This window comes from Neoarius graeffei, chromosome 22, assembly GCF_027579695.1.
Source record: "Neoarius graeffei isolate fNeoGra1 chromosome 22, fNeoGra1.pri, whole genome shotgun sequence".
In the NCBI taxonomy this organism is placed as follows: Eukaryota; Metazoa; Chordata; class Actinopteri; order Siluriformes; family Ariidae; genus Neoarius; species Neoarius graeffei.
In genome coordinates this window covers 22674487-22696582 of record NC_083590.1, presented here as the reverse complement: position 1 = coordinate 22696582, position 22096 = coordinate 22674487, and the positions used below count along the sequence as shown (strand labels likewise).

The 22096-nt window shown below is 42.4% G+C and overlaps 1 protein-coding gene across 1 annotated transcript in view; it reads right to left on the bottom strand.

The window, feature by feature from the left end:
• npr1a (natriuretic peptide receptor 1a) overlaps positions 1–22096 on the bottom strand; it is a 235917-nt gene that overhangs the window by 18622 nt on the left and 195199 nt on the right. Inside the window, exons 8-14 of the mRNA XM_060904626.1 lie at positions 19739–19823; positions 12657–12777; positions 11296–11370; positions 10928–11005; positions 10684–10788; positions 8909–8980; positions 6965–7124 (exon numbers count right to left, since the gene is read on the bottom strand). Of these exons, the coding sequence (XP_060760609.1) occupies positions 6965–7124; positions 8909–8980; positions 10684–10788; positions 10928–11005; positions 11296–11370; positions 12657–12777; positions 19739–19823 (696 nt within the window). The remainder of the gene's footprint in view (positions 1–6964; positions 7125–8908; positions 8981–10683; positions 10789–10927; positions 11006–11295; positions 11371–12656; positions 12778–19738; positions 19824–22096) is intronic.

Genomic DNA, 22096 nt, shown 5'->3' with positions numbered 1-22096 from the left:
GTTCACCCTGGGCAGGTCACCAGTCTATCACAGGTCTAACACAGAGGTGAATAGCAATCACACTCACATACACACTTATGAGCAATGTAGAGTTGACCGAATCCATATGTCTTTGGGCTGTGGGAGGAAACCAGAGCACCCTGAGGAAACCCACACAGCCACGAGGAGAACATGCAAACTCCCATAGAAAGGCTCCAGTCAGCCACGAGGTTCGAACCCAGAACTTTCTTCCTGTGACCTTGTCCCAACCTCTTTTCTTCTACTTCTTCTTCTTCTTATTTAAGACATGCTTATTAATAAAAGGCTGATGTTGATATAGAGTTAGAGTTGATGTTTTGGTATGTCTCTCTACATGTGTCCAAAATCGCTCACTCATTCACTACTCCCTACTCCCTATAGGGAATTACTATATAGAGGACTATACAGTGAGCTCATTGGTAAAATGAAAAAACACTTTCGGACACTACTCAGCCACGCCGTCATTTACGTCATTACTGTCACACAATTAAAACGTGCCAGATCAGACGGCTGGTGGGTTTTCAAAATAATAAATACATGCATGTATTTTTGTGATAAATCCATATTATACTGAGTGCATTTCCTACATTAATCAATACAAAGTACCTGCATCTTTCAGTTCTTTTTAAATCAAGGCTAAATACTTTCTTCTTTGCCGCTGCCTTTTATTGAATCAAATTTGAGGCTTTTAATTTGATTTCTTTCAGCGTGACTGCAATGCATAATGGGATACATTGCTTGGTTAGTGACCATCGGTTGTACACTACTTTTCGTGTTGCATTGTGGGATACTTTAAGTGTATTATATACAATCCCGATTCCAAAAAAGTTGGGACAAAGTACAAATTGTAAATAAAAACGGAATGCAATGATGTGGAAGTTTCAAAATTCCATATTTTATTCAGAATAGAACATAGATGACATATCAAATGTTTAAACTGAGAAAATGTATCATTTAAAGAGAAAAATTAGGTGATTTTAAATTTCATGACAACAACACATCTCAAAAAAGTTGGGACAAGACCATGTTTACCACTGTGAGACATCCCCTTTTCTCTTTACAACAGTCTGTAAACGTCTGGGGACTGAGGAGACAAGTTGCTCAAGTTTAGGGATAGGAATGTTAACCCATTCTTGTCTAATGTAGGATTCTAGTTGCTCAACTGTCTTAGGTCTTTTTTGTTGTATCTTCCATTTTATGATGCGCCAAATGTTTTCTATGGGTGAAAGATCTGGACTGCAGGCTGGCCAGTTCAGTACCCGGACCCTTCTTCTACGCAGCCATGATGCTGTAATTGATGCAGTATGTGGTTTGGCATTGTTGTATTGGAAAATGCAAGGTCTTCCCTGAAAGAGACGTCATCTGGATGGGAGCATATGTTGCTCTAGAACCTGGATATACCTTTCAGCATTGATGGTGTCTTTCCAGATGTGTAAGCTGCCCATGCCACACGCACTAATGCAACCCCATACCATCAGAGATGCAGGCTTCTGAACTGAGTGCTGATAACAACTTGGGTCGTCCTTCTCCTCTTTAGTCCGAATGACACGGCGTCCCTGATTTCCATAAAGAACTTCAAATTTTGATTTGTCTGACCACAGAACAGTTTTCCACTTTGCCACAGTCCATTTTAAATGAGCCTTGGCCCAGAGAAGATGTCTGCACTTCTGGATCATGTTTAGATACGGCTTCTTCTTTGAACTATAGAGTTTTAGCTGGCAACGGCTGATGGCACGGTGAATTGTGTTCACAGATAATGTTCTCTGGAAATATTCCTGAGCCCATTTTGTGATTTCCAATACAGAAGCATGCCTGTATGTGATGCAGTGCCGTCTAAGGGCCCGAAGATCACAGGCACCCAGTATGGTTTTCCGGCCTTGACCCTTACACACAGAGATTCTTCCAGATTCTCTGAATTTTTTGATGATATTATGCACTGTAGATGATGATATGTTCAAACTCTTTGCAATTTTACACTGTCGAACTCCTTTCTGATATTGCTCCACTATTTGTCGGCGCAGAATTAGGGGGATTGGTGATCCTCTTCCCATCTTTACTTCTGAGAGCCGCTGCCACTCCGAGATGCTGTTTTTATACCCAGTCATGTTAATGACCTATTGCCAATTGACCTAATGAGTTGCAATTTGGTCCTCCAGCTGTTCCTTTTTTGTACCTTTAACTTTTCCAGCCTCTTATTGCCCCTGTCCCAACTTTTTTGAGATGTGTTGCTGTCATGAAATTTCAAATGAGCCAATATTTGGCATGAAATTTCAAAATGTCTCACTTTCGACATTTGATATGTTGTCTATGTTCTATTGTGAGTACAATATCAGTTTTTGAGATTTGTAAGTTATTGCATTCTGTTTTTATTTACAATTTGTACTTTGTCCCAACTTTTTTGGAATCGGGGTTGTAGGATGTAATAATCCTCACTATCATGTTGGATGGCACTACAAAATGGTGTCCTCACTATATAGTGAGTAGGGAGTGATTTTGGACACAGGGTATATGTCATGAAATTTATATAAAGAATGTTAATGCCCTCAAATCAGAGGTAGGCAGCCCAATTCCCCCAGCCTCACCCTTGAGTGGGAGTCTGTGAAACCAGGCTTATTTTCAATAATTCTATCCACATTCACTGGATATAAGCAATCGCATGCTCTGATTGGCTACTCTACTACTAGGATATCAGCTCATATACCATGAGTAGAGAAAAATAAAATGGCGGAGTGTGTTGCTGAACCAACCGAGGGTGAAATAAAAACTCTACTCGAAAACAAAACCCAAAAAAATACAAAAAAGCAACAAAATATGGAATAGAAGTGTTTGATGGTGAGAACGTATCTTTTTTATGTTTAAAGAATTATTATTATTATTATTATTATAGCATTTTCCCCCTCCTAGAACTGCCACCTTATTGTGGTGGAGGAGTTTGTGTGCTTGAATGATCCTAGGAGCTATGTTGTCAGGGGCATTATGCCCCTGTCAGGGTTTCCCAAGGCAGACAGGTCCTAGGTGACAGGCCAGACCAAGAGCAGTTCACCAAAACCCTTATGGAGAAACCATCAAGGACCGTGACGTTGCCCGGTATGGCACAGCCGGGGCCCCACCCTGGAGCCAGGCCTGGGGTTGGGGCTCGTATGCAAGTGCTTGGTGGCCGGGCCTTTGCCCATGGGGCCCGGCCGGGCTCAGCCCGAAGAGGTGACGTGGGCCCGACCTCCTGTGGGTTCACCACCCACAGACGTAGCAGTAGGGGACTGGTGCAGTGTGGATTGGGTGGCAGTCGAAGGCAGGGGCCTCGACGACCTGATCCTCGGACACAGCGGCTAGCTGTTGGGACATGGAATGTCACTTTGCTGGGGGGGAAAGAGCCTGAGCTTGTGCGAGAGGTTGAGAGGTACCGGCTAGAGATAGTCGGGCTCACCTCCACGCACAGCTTGGGCTCTGGAACCCAGCTCCTCGAGAGGGGCTGGTAGACTCTCCACTTCTCTGGAGTCACCCATGGTGAGCGGTGGCGGGCTGGTGTGGGCTTGCTTATAGCTCCCCAGCTCAGCCGCCATGTGTTGGAGTTTACCCCAGTGAACGAGAGGGTCGCCTCTCTGCGCCTTCGGATTGGGGAGAGGGCTCTTGCTGTTGTTTGTGCCTACGGGCCGAATAGCAGTATAGAGTATCCGGCCTTCTTGGAGTCCCTGGGAGAGGTACTGAGGGGTGCTCAGACTGGGGACTCCATTGTGTTACTGGGGGACTTCAATGCTTACGTGGGCGACGACAGTGACACCTGGAGGGGCATGGTTGGGAGGAACGGCCTCCCCGATCTGAACCCGAGTGGTGTTTTGTTATTGGACTTCTGTGCTAGTCACGGTTTGTCCATAACGAACACCATGTTTGAGCATAGGGGTGTCCATAAGTGCACACCTTAGGTCGGAGGTCGATGATAGACATTGTTGTCGTTTCATCTGATCTCCGGCCCTATGTCTTGGACACTCAGGTGAAGAGAGGGGCTGAGCTGTTAACTGATCACCACCTGGTGGTGAGTTGGATCCGCTGGTGGAGGAGGAAGCTGGACAGACCTGGCAGGCCCAAACGTATGGTGAGGGTCTGCTGGGAACGTCTGGCCGAGCACTCTGTTGGGGAGGTCTTTAACTCCCACCTCCGGGAGAGCTTTTCCCAGCTTCCGAGGGAGGCGGGGGACATTGAGTCTGAGTGGACCATGTTCTCTACCTCCATTGTGGATGCAGCTGTTCGGAGCTGTGGCCGCAAGGTCTCCGGTGCCTGTCGTGGTGGCAATCCCCGAACCCGGTGGTGGACATCGGAAGTAAGGGATGCCGTCAAGCTGAAGAAGGAGTCCTATCGGGCCATGTTGACCTCCGGGACCCCTGAGGCAGCTGACGGGTATCGGCAGGCCAGGCGTGCTGCAGCTCGGGCAGTTGCGGAGGCAAAAACTCGGAACTGGGAGGAGTTCGGGGAGGCCATGGAGAAGGACTATCGGTCGGCCTCGAAGAAATTCTGGCAAACCATCTGGCGCCTCAGGAGGGGGAAGCAGTACTCTGCCAACACTGTTTACAGTGCGGGTGGGGAGCTGTTGACCTCGACTGGGGACATTGTCGGGTGGTGGAAGGAATACTTTGAGGATCTCCTCAATCCCACCGTCATGTCTTCCATTGAGGAGACTGAGGCTGATGACTCAGAGGTGGACTCGTCCATTACCCAAGCCGAAGTCACTGAGGTGGTTTGCAAGCTCCTTGGTGGCAAGGCACCGGGGGTGGATGAGATCCTCCCTGAGTATCTCAAGTCTCTGGATGTTGTGGGGCTGTCTTGGTTGACACGCCTCTGCAACATTGCGTGGCGGTCAGGGACAGTGCCTCTGGAGTGGCAGACTGGGGTGGTGGTCCCTCTTTTTAAGAAAGGGGACCGGAGAGTGTGCTCCAATTATAGGGGAATCACACTTCTCAGCCTCCCGGAGAAAGTTTACTCTAGGGTACTGGAGAAGAGAATTCGACCAATAGTCAAACCTCAGATCCAGGAGGAACAATGCGGTTTTCATCCTGGTCGCGGGACACTGGACCAGCTCTATACCCTTCATAGGGCGCTCGAGGGTTCATTTCATGGGAGTTTGCCCAACCAGTCCACATGTGCTTTGTGGATCTGGAGAAGGCATTCGACCATGTCCCCTGTGGTATTCTGTGGGGGGTGCTTCGGGAGTATGGGGTTCGGGGCTCTTTGCTAAGGGCTGTCCGGTCCCTGTACGAACGGCGCAGGAGTCTGGTTCGCATTGCCGGCAGTAAGTCAGACCTGTTCCCAGTGCATGTTGGACTCCGGCAGGGCTGCCCTTTGTCACCGGTTCTGTTCATAATTTTTATGGACAGAATTTCTAGGCGCAGCCAGGGGCCGGAAGGAATCCTGTTTGGAAACCACAGGATTTCATCTCTGCTTTTTGCGGATGATGTTGTCCTGTTGGCTTCTTCAAACCAGGACCTCCAGCATGCACTGGGGCGGTTTGCAGTCGAGTGTGAAGCGGCTGGGATGAGAATCAGCACCTCCAAGTCCGAGGCCATGGTTCTCGACCGGAAAAGGGTGGCTTGCCCTCTCCAGGTTGGTGAAGAAGTCCTGCCTCAAGTGGAAGAGTTTAAGTATCTCGGGATCTTGTTCATGAGTGAGGGAAGGATGGAGCGTGAGATCGACAGGCGGATCGGTGCAGCCTCCGCAGTGATGCGGTCGCCTTACCGGTCTGTTGTGGTGAAGAAGGAGCTGAGCCAAAAGGCGAAGCTCTCAATTTACCGGTCGATCTATGTTCCGACTCTCACCTATGGTCATGAGCTTTGGGTAATGACCGAAAGAACAAGATCGCGGATACAAGTGGCCGAAATGAGTTTCCTTTGCAGGGTGGCTGGGTGCTCCCTTAGAGATAGGGTGAGAAGCACAGTCACTAGGGAGGAGCTCGGAGTAGAGCCGCTGCTCCTCCACATCGAGTGGAACCAGCTGAGGTGGCTCGGGCATCTTTTTCGGATGCCTCCTGGACGCCTCCCTGGGGAGGTGTTCCAGGCATGTCCCCCCGGGAGGAGGCCCCGGGGAAGACCCAGGACACGCTGGAGGGACTATGTCTCTTGGCTGGCCCGGGAACGCCTCGGTGTTCTTCCCGAGGAGCTGACCGAGGTGTCTGGGGAGAGGGAAGTTTGGGCTTCCATGCTTAGACTGCTGCCTCCGCGACCCGGTCCCGGATAAAGCGGAAGAAGACGAGACGAGACGATACGATTATAGCATTTTCCACAAATTGCTCCTGTCATTTCGCCGGTTTGTTTACATTCTAAGTGAAAATGACTTTGTCGGACGTTTTGTATAAAGTTATTATCTGTTGAATTTGCAAAAAAAAAAAAATGCTCTGTTTCTCAAAATCCAGTGACTGTGGATCGAATAAAACAGTTATTCCACTCAATCTCGTTGTACGCGGCTTATAGCCAACTCAGTGCTACGCACCTCGTCGGCTATCAGCTCATGTACGACTTGATTTCATGGAATAACTGTTAAATATATGCTGATTTAGACTCATCATTCAACCCCTGTCTCACACACCCACGCCCTCCTCCTTATGCCCCATCCCCTCCGTGGCCCCTTTGCCACTTTAGCAGTTTTCAAAATTATGCAGTGGGTGGAGTTAGGCTCAGAGCTTGTGGTTACAGTTTAAAGCAGATACATCAAATCTCATTCATCATTTTTGGGTATTTTCCAGAATTTAACTGCAGCGACATCCAATACACACAAACCTGTCTTTTAACCGAACCTTATCTCTGTAACATCAAAGAATACTATCAGCTCTCTTAGTCTTACACGTCAAAGCAACATTTCTACCTGACCACCTGCAATACACCTTTTCCACTTTCCTCGATTATTATTTGCAAGCTCAGACACACCACCTCCTGTAGACTTTTACTCATTAGTGCTTTCTCACGTGCGTAGTAAGCGTGCGTGTCCTCGGAGCTGGTCTCATTGCGGAAGCTGACCAGCCCATAGTCTGTGATCTTCAGCACGAAGCGGCTGTCCACCACGCAGTTGGAGGACTTCAGGTTGCCATGGAAGCCGATCACACTGTTATGGAGGAATGACATTCCCTGTGTGGAGAAAAGACCATCATTATTTTATTATAATATTCAAAACGCAGCAAATCTGAAAAGTCCTGCTCTAATTGCTAAATGCTATTATGAATATTTCATATAACTGAGCGTCTGTCATGCACAATTTGCAAATTTGCACTTCCCCACTCATGAATCAGTTGAATTATTTTCATGAACAATTTTTCACTGCTCATTCTCTCATGAATTATTCTTACTATTATAATTAGTAGTAGTAATAATTAAATTTCATAGTTATTGTTCACATTTTATCACCATATGGGACATTTACTTTTGATTGGTTTAGCTAATATGGTCATCAATATTGTGGAATTTTTACGAAGGTCAGGCCTGCTGTTTCTACTTCCTGGATTTTTTGCACATTTCCTACTTCCTGTTTTCTTACCACTTGAAGCCTCCTGCTAATTATCGTCATTATCTCGACTTGCTTTGTTGTTATCTTGTTAACCAGTATACACTGCTAGTGCAAAGATTAGAACATGTCAGTGAAGTGCACAGTGTTTCACTCTCAAAATGTGCATTCTCTGTATAACCTATTGAAGATTAAAGGGAAACTGAAGTCATTTTTAAACTTGCTTTATTTCTTAATTAACGTGTTATTCAATTACGTTTCGGTTTTATTAACCTTATATCGTGACTTGTATTGGCATATTATATTACGCTTATCGGCCTTTTCGGTTTTTAGCCATGCTGAATGTAGTTCGTTTGGTCCATGGCAGGCATCGCTTATCTGCGCGATCTTCACGAGACTTGTGCGAGACTTCAAACGTGAAGTGTCAGCACCACCATTTTGAAAATTGTTTACACAGCGGGCAGATGGCCATATCATTCCAGTTTAGATTAATTTCAAGATTTGCCAGCTTCATCAGTGATGGAGATTATTCCATACGACTTCAAACCATTAGTTAAATGAAAAAACGCTTTCGGACACTACTCTGTCGCGCTGGTATTTACGTCATTACTGTCGCACAATTAAAACATGCCAGATCAGTCGGCTGGTGGGTTTCAAAATAATAAATACATGCATGTGTGTTTGTGATAAATCCATATTATACTGAGCGCATTTCCCACATTAATCAATACAAAGTACCTGCAGCTTTCAGTTCTTTTAAATCAAGGCTGAATACGTTTTTCTTTGCCGCTGCCTTTTATTAAATCAAATTTGAGACTTTTAATTTGATTTCTTTCAGTGCAACCGCAATGCATAATGGAATATATTGCTTTGGTTAGTGACCATCGGTTGTACACTACTTTTCATGATGCATTGTGGGATACTTTGAATGCACTCAAATGGGTGTAATAATCCTCACTAAGTTTTCGGACAGCACTACAAAATGGCGTCCCCACTATATAGTGCCCTGTATAGTGAGTAGGGAGCGATTTCGGATACAGGGAAAACTTCCGGCTTGATTACGTCAGCATTCGAAAGAGGGCGCGCGCGTCTTTTGACAATGCTGGCAGACGTTGGTGACTTTGATTTCCGCTGTATGTTTTACTTCCGTCCTACGACGTCTCGTACAGGTCTCAATGAATCTCGTTTACGGCCATTGCTTTGACATATGGACTGATATATTACAGAGCATATTTCAAACACTCAGAACGTGCTATAGCAGGGACAAAATAGCGATCAAAAATGCATTCCTATATTTTATAAAATGAGATATATAGAATTTTGAATCTAAAAAATTTGCCTTCAGTTCTCCTTTAATGACAGATAACATACATAAAATTAATAGCAATTCTTTATCGCGTAATAAACTCACTTTGACAATGTCAGTGATCAGAGAATATCGGAACATCCAGTCCAGTGTAATACTCTCAATCTCCATGAGGTCCTGTAGAGTACACACACACACACACACACACACACACACACCACTTCAATTATAGCCTGTTCCACGCTGAAGGTATTAATAGAGTAGGTCATAAGAAGGACAAAGTTAAATAGGATTCACTCATATTATAATATTCATGAAAAGCATTACACTAAAGCAATTTCACTGCAGCATGTTTCTCTCTCTCTCTCTCTCTCTCTCTCTCTCTCTCACACACACACACACACACACACACACACACACACACACACACACACACAGAGGTACTTTCATTTCAAATCCTCTCCCACAAGCTGTGTAATCAGTTATAGTTTACAAGAACTAGTCTGTGATGTGTGTGTGCGTGTGTGTGAATGGAGAGATAAGGTAGAATAAATAAAAGCATAAACACACTAGTATTGGTGTATGCCAAATGTAACTCCATCTGATCTCAGTCTAAGTGAAGGAGGTGTGGCCTCTGTACATGTTAGTCCCAAGAAAGGAGGTGTGGCCTCTGTGCATATCAGTTTCAGTGAAGGAGGTGTGGCCTCTGTACATGTTAGTCCCAAGAAAGGAGGTGTGGCCTCTGTGCATATCAGTTTCAGTGAAGGAGGTGTGGCCTCTGTACATGTTAGTCCCAAGAAAGTAGGTGTGGCCTCTGTCCCTGTCAGTTTCAGTGAAGGAGGTGTGGCCTCTGGTCTGTCAGTCTCAGTGAAGGAGGTGTGGCTTCAGTGCTTGTCAGTCTAAGTGAAGGAGGTGTGGCCTCTTTGAATGTCAGTCTCAGTAAAGGAGGTGTGGCCTCAGTGCCTCAAAGTCTCAGTAAAGGAGGTGTGGCCTCAATGAATGTCAGTCTCAGTGAAGGCGGTGTGGCCTCAATGAATGTCAGTTTCAGTGAAGGAGGTGTGGCCTCAGTGAATGTCAGTCCCAGTAAAGGAGGTGTGGCCTCAATGAATGTCAGTCTCAGTGAAGGAGGTGTGGCCTCCATGAATGTCAGTCCCAGTAAAGGAGGTGTGGCCTCAATGAATGTCAGTCTCAGTAAAGGAGGTGTGGCCTCAGTGAATGTCAGTCCCAGTAAAGGAGGTGTGGCCTCAATGAATGTCAGTCTCAGTGAAGGAGGTGTGGCCTCAATGAATGTCAGTCCCAGTAAAGGAGGTGTGGCCTCAATGAATGCCAGTCCCAGTAAAAGAGGTGTGGCCTCAATGAATGTCAGTCTCAGTGAAGGCGGTGTGGCCTCAATGAATGTCAGTTTCAGTGAAGGAGGTGTGGCCTCAGTGAATGTCAGTCCCAGTAAAGGAGAATGTCAGTCCCAGTAAAGGAGGTGTGGCCTCAATGAATGTCAGTCTCAGTGAAGGAGGTGTGGCCTCAATGAATGTCAGTCTCAGTAAAGGAGGTGTGGCCTCAATGATTGTCAGTCCCAGTAAAGGAGGTGTGGCCTCAATGAATGTCAGTCTCAGTGAAGGTGTGGCCTCAATGAATGTCAGTCTCAGTAAAGGAGGTGTGGCCTCAATGAATGTCAGTCTCAGTGAAGGAGGTGTGGCCTCTCTGAATGTCAGTCCCAGTAAAGGAGGTGTGGCCTCATTGCCTGTCCCATATCTGTTGTGTATAGCCATTTTATTAAATATTTTTTTCCATTTTCTGACAAAAATAAAGTGAAAAATACAGCATACACTGCAGTGTGTGTGTGTGTGTGTGTGTGTGTGTAGATAAATGGTGTGTATCCTGACCTGTAAGCTGCCCCTAGGGCAGTACTCAGTGAGGATGCAGATGTTTGGAGCGTCGATGCAGGCTCCAATAAATCTGGTCATATGTTCATTCTGAACATCACGCATCTGAGAGTACAGCAGAGAAGATCAATCACTCCTCAGCACACCTCTGTGTGTCCTGGACCACTATCCTTTCCCGGACTGTCACATATAACTATTTCTTCCAAAATCCCACAGCAGAGAGGGGCAGTAAGGGCACACTTACATGTTTGAGTTCAAACAACACCTTCCTGGTGAGCTCGATGCGCTTTTTGTTGATATACTTAATGGCTGTTATGTTTCCCTGGAGAAAAAAAAAAACATTCAGACATGGACACGAGTCTCCCTCATTCTGCTCTCTCAACAGAAACATGTATAGAAAATTCCCTGAAATACACTTTTATGACAGGGTCATAACCTTTCTGGACTGAAACAAATGAAGAATTAATAAATTTAAAAGTCACGTGGGGTCGTACCATGATGTACTGAAAAGCTGTCATATTGGATTTCACTGTTATTATTATAACCTAGTTTGAACCCTTGGGCATTAAATCATCTTTGCTGAAAATGAGAAGTTAAAAAAAGCTTTCGTACCTTGTAGTAACAGGTCTTGGCATAAATCTGAACATTTCCCTCCATGGTGAGTAGCGAGCCATAATTAGAGCCCCTCTGTAGGGAGGAAATTGAGTAACAAATCACACACTGAGGATTTCTGACACATAGTTTAACCCTTATTCACTACTTAGTGCTGGTCATCTATTGATTTTGCTTTTACAGCAATAGAACTGAAAAGTAATAATGCAAAACGCTTAAGATATGTGTATGGACACAGAGTACATGCTTGGAAATCCAACATATGGCAGGTGGGAGTGTATCTAAGAAACAGAGGCAAAGAGATAGCCACGGTGGTGGGTGTATCTCATCTCATCTCATTATCTCTAGCCGCTTTATCCTTCTACAGGGTCGCAGGCAAGCTGGAGCCTATCCCAGCTGACTATGGGCGAAAGGCGGGGTACACCCTGGACAAGTCGCCAGGTCATCACAGGGCTGACACATAGACACAGACAACCATTCACACTCACATTCACACCTACGGTCAATTTAGAGTCACCAGTTAACCTAACCTGCATGTCTTTGGACTGTGGGGGAAACCGGAGCACCCGGAGGAAACCCACGCGGACACGGGGAGAACATGCAAACTCCGCACAGAAAGGCCCTCGCCGGCCCCGGGGCCCGAACCCAGGACCTCCCCGCTGTGAGGCGACAGCGCTAACCACTACACCACCGTGCCGCCCGGTGGTGGGTGTATATTGCATTTATTCATTTGTTATTTTGAAAAAAAAAAATCAAGGAATGGAACCCAATGTGGTGTTCTGTTGCATGCTGAGATGCTTTTCTGCTCATCATGGTTGTAAAGAGTTGCTATGAGTTACTATAGCCTTCCTGGCAAAAAAGCTCAAACCAATCTGGCGATTTTCCTCTGACCTCTCTTATCAACAAGGCGTTTGTTTCCACCCACAGAATGGTCATTGCTCACTCAGTGTTTTTTGTTTTTTGCACCATTCTGTTTGTGTAAACTCTCGAGACTGTTGTGTGTGAAAACCCCAGAAGATCAGCAGTTTCTGAAATACTCAAACCAGTCCATCTGGCTCAAACCAACACCCATGCCGCAGTGATCTCAAGTCGCACTTTGAGATCACAATTTTTCCCATTCTGATGTTTGAAGAAGTGAACATTAGCTGAAGCTCTTGATTTGTATCTGCATGATTTTATGCACTGTGCCGCTGTTAAGGGATCGGCTGATTAGAGAACCGCAGAAAACAGCAGGTGGATGGGTGTTCCTAATAAAGTGGCCAGTGAGTGTATATATATTGAAACAAACAAACAAAAAAAATGAAGAAACACAATATACATGAACTCACAAAAATCGTGTGTGTGTGCGCGTGCGCCCTCACCAGTGATAGTGTCAATCTGCTGTATGTCCTACGCAATGTCTTCTCCAGGTTATTAAGCTGAATGTCCTCCCAGTGCACCCTCCACAGCTGTGCCGCTAACTCATTCTCCAACTTCACCTTTCTGAAGGACAGAACGTGTGGGTGAGCGAGACAGAGCGAGTGAATGTAAATAAAAGAAGAACGATGAAAGACAATGAGACACAGGGATAAGTGTGTAGAGATGGAACATGGACCTAACAGTTTCTCAAAGCCCTGGGGCATTCTGACAGAGTTCATACTGACTGGATTGAAAGAAAGGAAAAATAAAGTAAAATTCTTCACCCTCCAAGTGCCTAGAGTCAAACTCAGCAGCAAAAAACCCTCTATTTTAGTTGACGAACAAGAAATTTCTCCAAAACATGAAAGCTACAAAGTTATTTTATGTTTAGTGCTTCTGATCAAAGGAGTCCAAAATAAGAAGAAAAAGAGAAAGGATCTGACCACACAACCTCCCAATCACAATGAATCACTATGAAATAAACATGCCATTATGAAATAAAAGCCTTGTTATAAAATAAGTCATATAATAAAAGTGTCATGAAATAAATGTCATTATATAATGTGTCATTATGAAATAATTATGTAATAAAAGTGTCATAATGAAATAATTGTGCCATTGTGTAATAAAAGTGCCATTATGAAATAATTGTCATTGTGTAATAAAGTTGTCATTATGAAATTGTGTGGTTATGTAATAAAAGTGTCATTATTAAATAATTGTGTTGTTATGAAATAATTGTGTGGTTATGTAATAAAAGTGTCATTAGGAAAACTTCATTATATAATAAAACTGTCATTATGAAATAATTGTGTTGTGCAATAAAAGTGTCATGAGGAAAAAAACTGTCATTATGTAATAAAAGTGTCATTATGAAATAATTGTAATTGTATAATAAAAGTGTCATTATGAAATAATTGTGTTATGAAATAATTGTGTGGTTATATAATAAAAGTGTCATTTGGAAAAACTGTGTAATAAAGTGTCATTACAGTGGGGCAAAAAAATATTTAGTCAGCCACCAATTGTGCAAGTTCTCCCACTTAAAAAGATGAGAGAGGCCTGTAATTTTCATCATAGGTACACTTCAACTATGAGAGACAGAATGGGGGGAAAGAATCCAGGAAATCACATTGTAGGATTTTTAATGAATTAATTGGTAAATTCCTCGGTAAAATAAATATTTGGTCACCTACAAACAAGCAAGATTTCTGGCTCTCACAGACCTGTAACTTCTTCTTTAAGAGGCTCCTCTGTCCTCCACTCGTTACCTGTATTAATGGCACCTGTTTGAACTCGTTATCAGTATAAAAGACACCTGTCCACAACCTCAAACAGTCACACTCCAAACTCCACTATGACCAAGACCAAGGAGCTATCAAAGGACACCAGAAACAAAATTGTAGACCTGCACCAGGCTGGGAAGACTGAATCTGCAATAGGTAAGCAGCTTGGTGTGAAGAAATCAACTGTGGGAGCAATTATTAGAAAATGGAAGACATACAAGACCACTGATAATCTCCCTCGATCTGGGGCTCCATGCAAGATCTCACCCCGTGGGGTCAAAATGATCACAAGAATGGTGAGCAAAAATCCCAGAACCACATGGGGGGACCTAGTGAATGACCTGCAGAGAGCTGGGACCAAAGTAACAAAGGCTACCATCAGTAACACACTACGCCGCCAGGGACTCAAATCCTGCAGTGCCAGACGTGTCCGCCTGCTTAAGCCAGTACATGTCCAGGCCTGTCTGAAGTTTGCTAGAGAGCATTTGGATGATCCAGAAGAGGATTGGGAGAATGTCATATGGTCAGATGAAACCAAAATAGAACTTTTTGGTAAAAACTCAACTTGTCGTGTTTGGAGGAGAAAGAATGCTGAGTTGCATCCAAAGAACACCGTACCTACTGTGAAGCATGGGGGTGGAAACATCATGCTTTGGGGCTGTTTTTCTGCAAAGGGACCAGGACGACTGATCCGTGTAAAGGAAAGAATGAATTGGGGCCATGTATCGTGAGATTTTGAGTGAAAACCTCCTTCCATCAGCATGGACATTGAAGATGAAACGTGGCTGGGTCTTTCAGCATGACAATGATCCCAAACACACCGCCCGGGCAACGAAGGAGTGACTTCGTAAGAAGCATTTCAAGGTCCTGGAGTGGCCTAGCCAGTCTCCAGATCTCAACCCCATAGAAAATCTTTGGAGGGAGTTGAAAGTCCGTGTTGCCCAGCGACAGCCCCAAAACATCACTGCTCTAGAGGAGATCTGCATGGAGGAATGGGCCAAAATACCAGCAACAGTGTGTGAAAACCTTGTGAAGACTTACAGAAAACGGGTTATTGACCAAGTACTTATTTTCCACCATAATTTGCAAATAAATTCTTTAAAAATCAGACAGGCAATGTAATTTTCTGGATTTTTTTTTCTCATTTTGTCTCTCATAGTTGAGGTATACCTATGATGAAAATTACAGGCCTCTCTCATCTTTTTAAGTGGGAGAACTTGCACAATTGGTGACTGACTAAATACTTTTTTGCCCCATTGTATGAAATAATTGTGTCTTTATGTAATAAAAGTGACATTATGAAATAATTGTCTTTATGTAATAAAAGTGTCATGATGAAATAATTCTCATTGTGTAATAAAAGTGTCATTATGAAAGTGTCATTGTATAATAAAAGTATCATTATGAAATAATTGTGTCATTATATAATAGTGTCATTATTAAATAATTGTCATTGTGTAATAAAAGTGTCATTATTAAATAATTGTGTCATTGTGTAATAAAAGTATCATAAAATAATTGTGTCATTATGTAATAAAAGTGTCATTATGCATTATGTAACATTCAGTTCCGGTCCACTAATTTGGTTGAGCAGCATTCTGGTTGAGTGCTTACATTTACCATAACTGCACTGGGACGTTTCACTGTGTGTATCACTCAGTTTGTCTGCGTTCACCATATAAATTCCACTTCTGAGTTCAAACGGTTACTACAGTCATGTAAGAGACATCATTAGCGGAGATGGCAATTGATAGTTTTCAGGAATATGACTTTTTAAAATATGGGAGCTCGTCAAATAAAGATGAAGAAACAGAAAAAGGCACGTCAGTTTTACCGGACACACCTTTAATGGGACTGTAGTATAAATCAATGTGAGCTAACTCGCCAGCGAGCCGACAGACTCTAAAGTGAACGTGGCTTCTTCAGGATCTATTTCTGTTAGCGGAGCAAAAATAAACAGAATATTTGTCTGTATTATGTCTGAAATACCACTTACTCTATATTCATTTTTTGCTTAGAGAACTGTTGTATTAAAACTATACCACACTTAAGGTCTTGCTGTTGTACTGAATATCAGCACAACTCTCTCTTCAGCACATGACTACAGCCTCGTACCTGCAACCGAATCATAAGGGCTCACTCTGCCTATTTACTGTTTATGAAAAAAAAAATGCTGTATACTTCAAAGTTTAAAGGACATAGTTTATTGATGCATAGTAACTGTTAAACATTAGTATGTTCGTATTGATCTGTAACGTAGTTCATGTCTAATCACACACACTTGTTCAATACGGCACTAATTCAAAAACAGTTGATCATAAAGTTTATTGTCATATTTATAATTCATTTATGAATTGTTAACAAATACATTGTTAATGTTGAAGAAACAATATTGACAAGAGTGCTCCGAGAGCACAATATCCCCCGCTGGTAGCTAGGCCATAACTCTGGTAAAATGCAACTGAATTGAATGAATTTGCAATATGCGTATTATTGACATATAACAAAGAATCCTGCCAAGTACCAGAAAATTCCTCCAAAAATTGTGAGAGGAGTTGATTTCAGAAGGTGAGCACCCTTCCCGGGACGGACGGATGGACATTGCCACAACATAATCCCCCTTTTTGGCCAGCGGGGGATAAAAATTATAAGGGACGTTGATTTCAGAAAGCAAACACATCTTGATGAAATTGCCAAAGTACCAGGGCATAACTCTGATAAAATTTGCCCAAATTAAACAAAATTTCAATATGCATATAACTGACATATAACAAAGCCAAGTTTGCCAAGTTTGGTGAAATTCTTCCACAAATTGTGAGAGGAGTTGATTTTAGAAGGAAAACACACTCTCATGAAATTGTCAAAGTATAATTCTGTTAATCAAGGACCATAACTCTAGTAAAATGTGACTGAATTGAATGAAATTACAATATGTGTACTACCGACATATAACAAAGAATCCTGCCAAGTTTCGTGAAATTCCTCCAAAAATTGTGAGAGGGGTTGATTTCAGAAGGTGAGCACCCTTCCTGGGACGGACGGACGGAAATCGCCACGACATAATCCCGTTTGGGTATTTCGGCCAGCGGGGGATAAAAACACATTATATTGCCAATACCAAATAATTTCTGCCCGAGTTTATGACTGTTTTATGTTTAGTCAAAGAAATACTGACAATTTGTTGGTAAAGTTCTTCACAAGGATTGTATGATTTCCTGATCATCATTCTGGTATAATTAAGTAATTAATAAAAAAAAAAAAAAAAGACAGTTGTCACGGGGGAGCCATGGTTAGATGGTTAGATTCCCTGGACGAGCAGGAATGGCTGAAGTGCCCCTGAGCAAGGCACCTAACCCCCAGCTGCTCCCCAGGCTGCTCTGGGTATGTTGTACATCGCTCTGGATAAGAGCGTCTGCTAAATGCCAGTAATGCAATGTCACAATGCACAACACAGAGTTGCTTGGTTTCTCTGGTATTGGGATTATAATGTGATATAAACACAACTTAAATTATGTTCATAATGCATAACAAATATAGCTATAAAGTGTAATGTGTTTTCATAAATATAAGTTAGAATGATGATTATTATACCTTATGAATGCATTATACCATGATATAAATGAGCTCATAGTTTATTATAAGCATGACCTTCATGGAAAGTGATAACCAAAAACTCAATACTTAGTACTGAAAGATGCAGAACAGCAACAAGTAACGTATATCAATTGTCAGTTTCTGATGGAGATTTACAGAAAGTCAGAAAAGTTAGAGAAAGAAAGAACACTGAGACAAAAAGTCAAAGCTTTGTATTTGAAATGACACAAAAGCGCTTTTCTTTTCTGATTCCCATGCTGAAACCCGACACCAACAGAGATCAACATTTTTATAGTGACTAAGTTTTAACATTCACAATTAGCAACAGCAATTCACGATTTATTTATGCCTATTTATATTATTAAAGATCTGATGACACGTTTTTGACATCTTTGGCGATGTTTTATAACATAAAAAGTAATTCCCGATGATCCATATATTAATTCACGAAGGCGCCTATTTTACAAGTTATGATAAAAAACACGGCTATTTGGGCAAATTTGACGGGGCTGCAGCACCCAGGAGACGAATGAGGAGGAGGAGCTATATGACGTCAGCGAAAGAATCTTCCTCCTCACTTACCAGGTTGTTGTTGATGCGACAGGTGTTCAGTTTGTCATTATTAGTATTATTATTATACATTTTATATATATATATATATATATATATATATATATATATATATATAGTTATTATGCCTTCGCGTTGTGTTGCCGGCTTTTGCTCCAAAACCCACAAGGATGGGGTAAGTTTATTCAAGTTTCCCAGAGATCCCGAGCTGCATGCGAAGTGGGTGAAGCAAGTCAGGCGCACTCGTGACAAGTGGGAGCCCTCACCAACATCCGTCCTGTGCTCTGAACACTTCGATTTGGATTGTTTTGACACCCTTCCCAGCTTAAAGATCTGATGACACGAACATGACTCTATGCAATTTCTTAAATAAACTATACAACATGGCAAACATGTTAGATTTCTGTTATAATTACGTGAAAAGAAGCTGTTGTTACGCAAATATCCAACTTTTAATTGCACAGCGCAAGAAAACTGGGTCTAGCCGGTTTTCTAGTCATAAACTAGAAGACGTGCCTGCCAATATTATCCTAAATGTATCACAGATCAGGCATAGTTGTAAGTTTATTATGTTAGCCGTTTGCATGCTCCATTAGGAACTATGTATTCAGTGTAGCATACGGCTTACATGATATAAGCAGTGTTTACACATGCAAGACAACAATACACAATATTAAAATATTGATTCCGTAACATTTTGAACAAATACGGGTTGACCTACCAATCCTTGTTATCCAACCTTGTGGTGTTCATCAATGCTGGGCTGTCTGCCTGTCCGCTGTCCATCTCGGAGTCGGAGTTGCTCTCAGATTGGTGCACCGTAACAGGTTCAAACCTGTACGGTTGGATGCACCCGTGTTCGTCATCACTAGATTATTCCGATCTATCCCACTCACAACACAATTCTAGACTCCCAGAAGAGGAAGAGCTAGCACTAGAGAGTTCACCGGCGTTTTCATGCGCCATTTCCATTGAGTAGAACCAGAGTAGAACAGCCAGTGAACCGCACCGTGTTCTTCCGCTGACATCACAGCATGGCCGCGAGCCACGGACCCAGTTTTCTTGCGCTGTGCAATTAAAAGTTGGATATTCGCGTAACAACATCTTCTTTTCACGTAATTATAACAGAAATCTAACATGTTTGCCATGTTGTATAGTTTATTTAAGAAATTGCATAGAGTCATGTTCGTGTCATCAGATCTTTAATTGTTCATGTATCTAATACTTTATATGAGAAAGCTTTATATTTAGATTGGTGGAAATAAAGTTCAAAAGTAGTACGTCTATAAATTTACATGCTTTATCGGAGACAGGTTTATTTTCTCTGGCACACTCTTGTTTTTCAGTAACCGCTGGGATTCAACAATATGGAGAAGGAAATGAAAGAGAAAGGAGGGAGAACTTTTTTTTTGAGTTATGGGGCACGAGTGAGAAGACTAGAGGTGTTTAAATGGTTTGGATGACAATGCGTTGAAAAAATGGATAATTACACGAACAAAGTAACACAGAGAGAAAGACAAGTGAGTGATAATGAGGATAAATGAGGGTCAAAGTGGAGAAAGAATACTATAAGCTGCAGACAGTGTTTAACTGACCTGTAAATGAAGACCGTGACAGTGACGATGATGATGAAGATGAAGCACACCACTATTGAGATCATCTGGTGCATGGTGACCGTTCCTGAAAGACAAAAAAATTCATATACAGTATATATATATATATATATATATATATATATATATATATATATATATATATACACACACACCAATCAACCATAAAAACATAGACAGGTGGAGTGAATTGCATTGATTATCTCATTAAAGTGGCACCTGTCAAGTAGTGGGATACATTAGGTAGCAAGAGAACAGTCAGTTCTTGAAGCTGATGCTTTGGAAGCAAGAAAAATATTCAAGCGTAAGGATCTGAGCGACTTTGACAAAATTGTAATGGCGAGATGACTGGGTCTGAGCATCTCCAAAACAGCACATCTTGTGGGGTATTCCCAGTATGCAGTGGTTAGTACTGACCAAAAGTGGTCCAAGGAAGGACAACCGGTGAACCAGTGACAGGGTCATGGGTGTCAAAGGTTCACTGATTCGTATGGGGCACGAAGCACAAACTGCTGAAAAAGTGAATGCTGACACCTTTCTGTTTTAGCTTGGATGAACTTTTTCAGCAGTTTGTGCTACAGTAGCTCTTCTGTGGGATTGGACCATATGGGCTAACCTTTATGCCCCATGCGAATCAATGAGCCTTCGACGCCCATGATCCTGTCACTGGCTCACCAGTTGTCCTTCCTTGGACCACTTTTGGTCGGTACTAAGCACTGCATTCCAGGAACACCCCACAAGATGTATCATTTTGGAGATGCTCAGACCCAGTCATGTAGCCATCACAATTTGGTCCTTGTCAAAGTCACTCAGATCCTTACGCTTGCCCATTTTTCCTGCTTCCAACACATCAACTTTGAGAACTGACTGTTCTCTTGCTGCCTAATACAGTGTATGTATAAAATGCTTTTTTATTTATTAAAGAACAACACATATCGCACTATTCATCTGTTTATAATTAGATTTAATGTTGGGGAAACCAGTTACTTCCTGTTTTCACTTCCATGATAGCAGCTACAGTTGCAGTCAGAACATCATGGACATGAATGTCGTGGCAGTATTAGGCTTTCAACGATTTCTTTGACCTGTTCTTTTTCTGTGGTAGAATTATTATACAACATACATCTTTAATAGAAAAAAAAACCCAAGAATTTGGAGCACACTTTTTCATTTATTTTGAGTTTTCTGAAATCAACACAGGTTTAATTTGGCCACCTGTCAAATCCATACTCCCCGCTCCAAAAAGTAGGGGGCAGTATATCACCAGAAAGTTTGGGTGGTTACCCACATCATAAGAAAAAAGGAAATGCACAGTCCCTCCTCCTCCTCCCAGTTTCCCCCAAACACACCACCACCACTCTCATAGTATTATCACTGAGTGAATATTGTGTGAAGCTCAGTTTCTAGCAAGAGAACAGCCACAGCAGCTCAAACATCAGTAGCGCACGAGACCACTACGGCTCACAACATGGCAGATATGTAACCGACCCACACTGATGCAGATTGCGTCCAAATTCACAACCCTTTTCTCATTTGAATTGCTCATGAAATGCTCATTGCCGCGAGGCGTAGAACAACCCTGAGCTTTCCAACGATGCTGGTTACTTGCCTATGCGACAAAAAGTTGGCGAGAAAAATAATTTTGAATTTACATCAAATTTTATCATAGATGCAATCCATCTGCATCCATGTCCACACCCATAACTCTTTTTTGAATTACTCATTGCACATGTTTGAAACACATATCACAAGAAAGCGCAGAACCAGAGCTAGTCACATTTGTACAGTTTTTGCACATACTGAAATAATCATGTTATGAAGACAGATCAAACTTCTGCAAAGTAATAAGTCATGAAGTCCCTCGTTTCAGAATGTACTGCATGTCAAAATAAACAGCAAGAACTTACAACCCCAATTCCAAAAAAGTTGGGACACTGTGTAAAACATACATAAAAACAGAATGTGAAGATTTGCAAATCATGGAAACTGTATATTTCATTGAAAATAGTACAAAGACAACACATTAAATGTTGAAACAGAGTATTTTTATTGTTTTTTGAAAAATATATGTTCATTTTGAATTTGATGTCAGCAACATGTTTCAGAAAAGTTGGGAGAGGGGCAACAAAAGACTGAAAAAGTTGTGTAATGCTAACGAGTGCTCTGAGAGCACAATATCCACCACTGGCAACTATGCCATAAGTCTGGTAAAATGTGACTGAATTGAATGAAATTGCAATATGCGTATTACCGACATATAACAAATAATCCTGCCATGTTTCATGAAATTCCTCCAAAAATTGTGAGAGGAGTTGATTTCAGAAGGTGAGCACCCTTCCC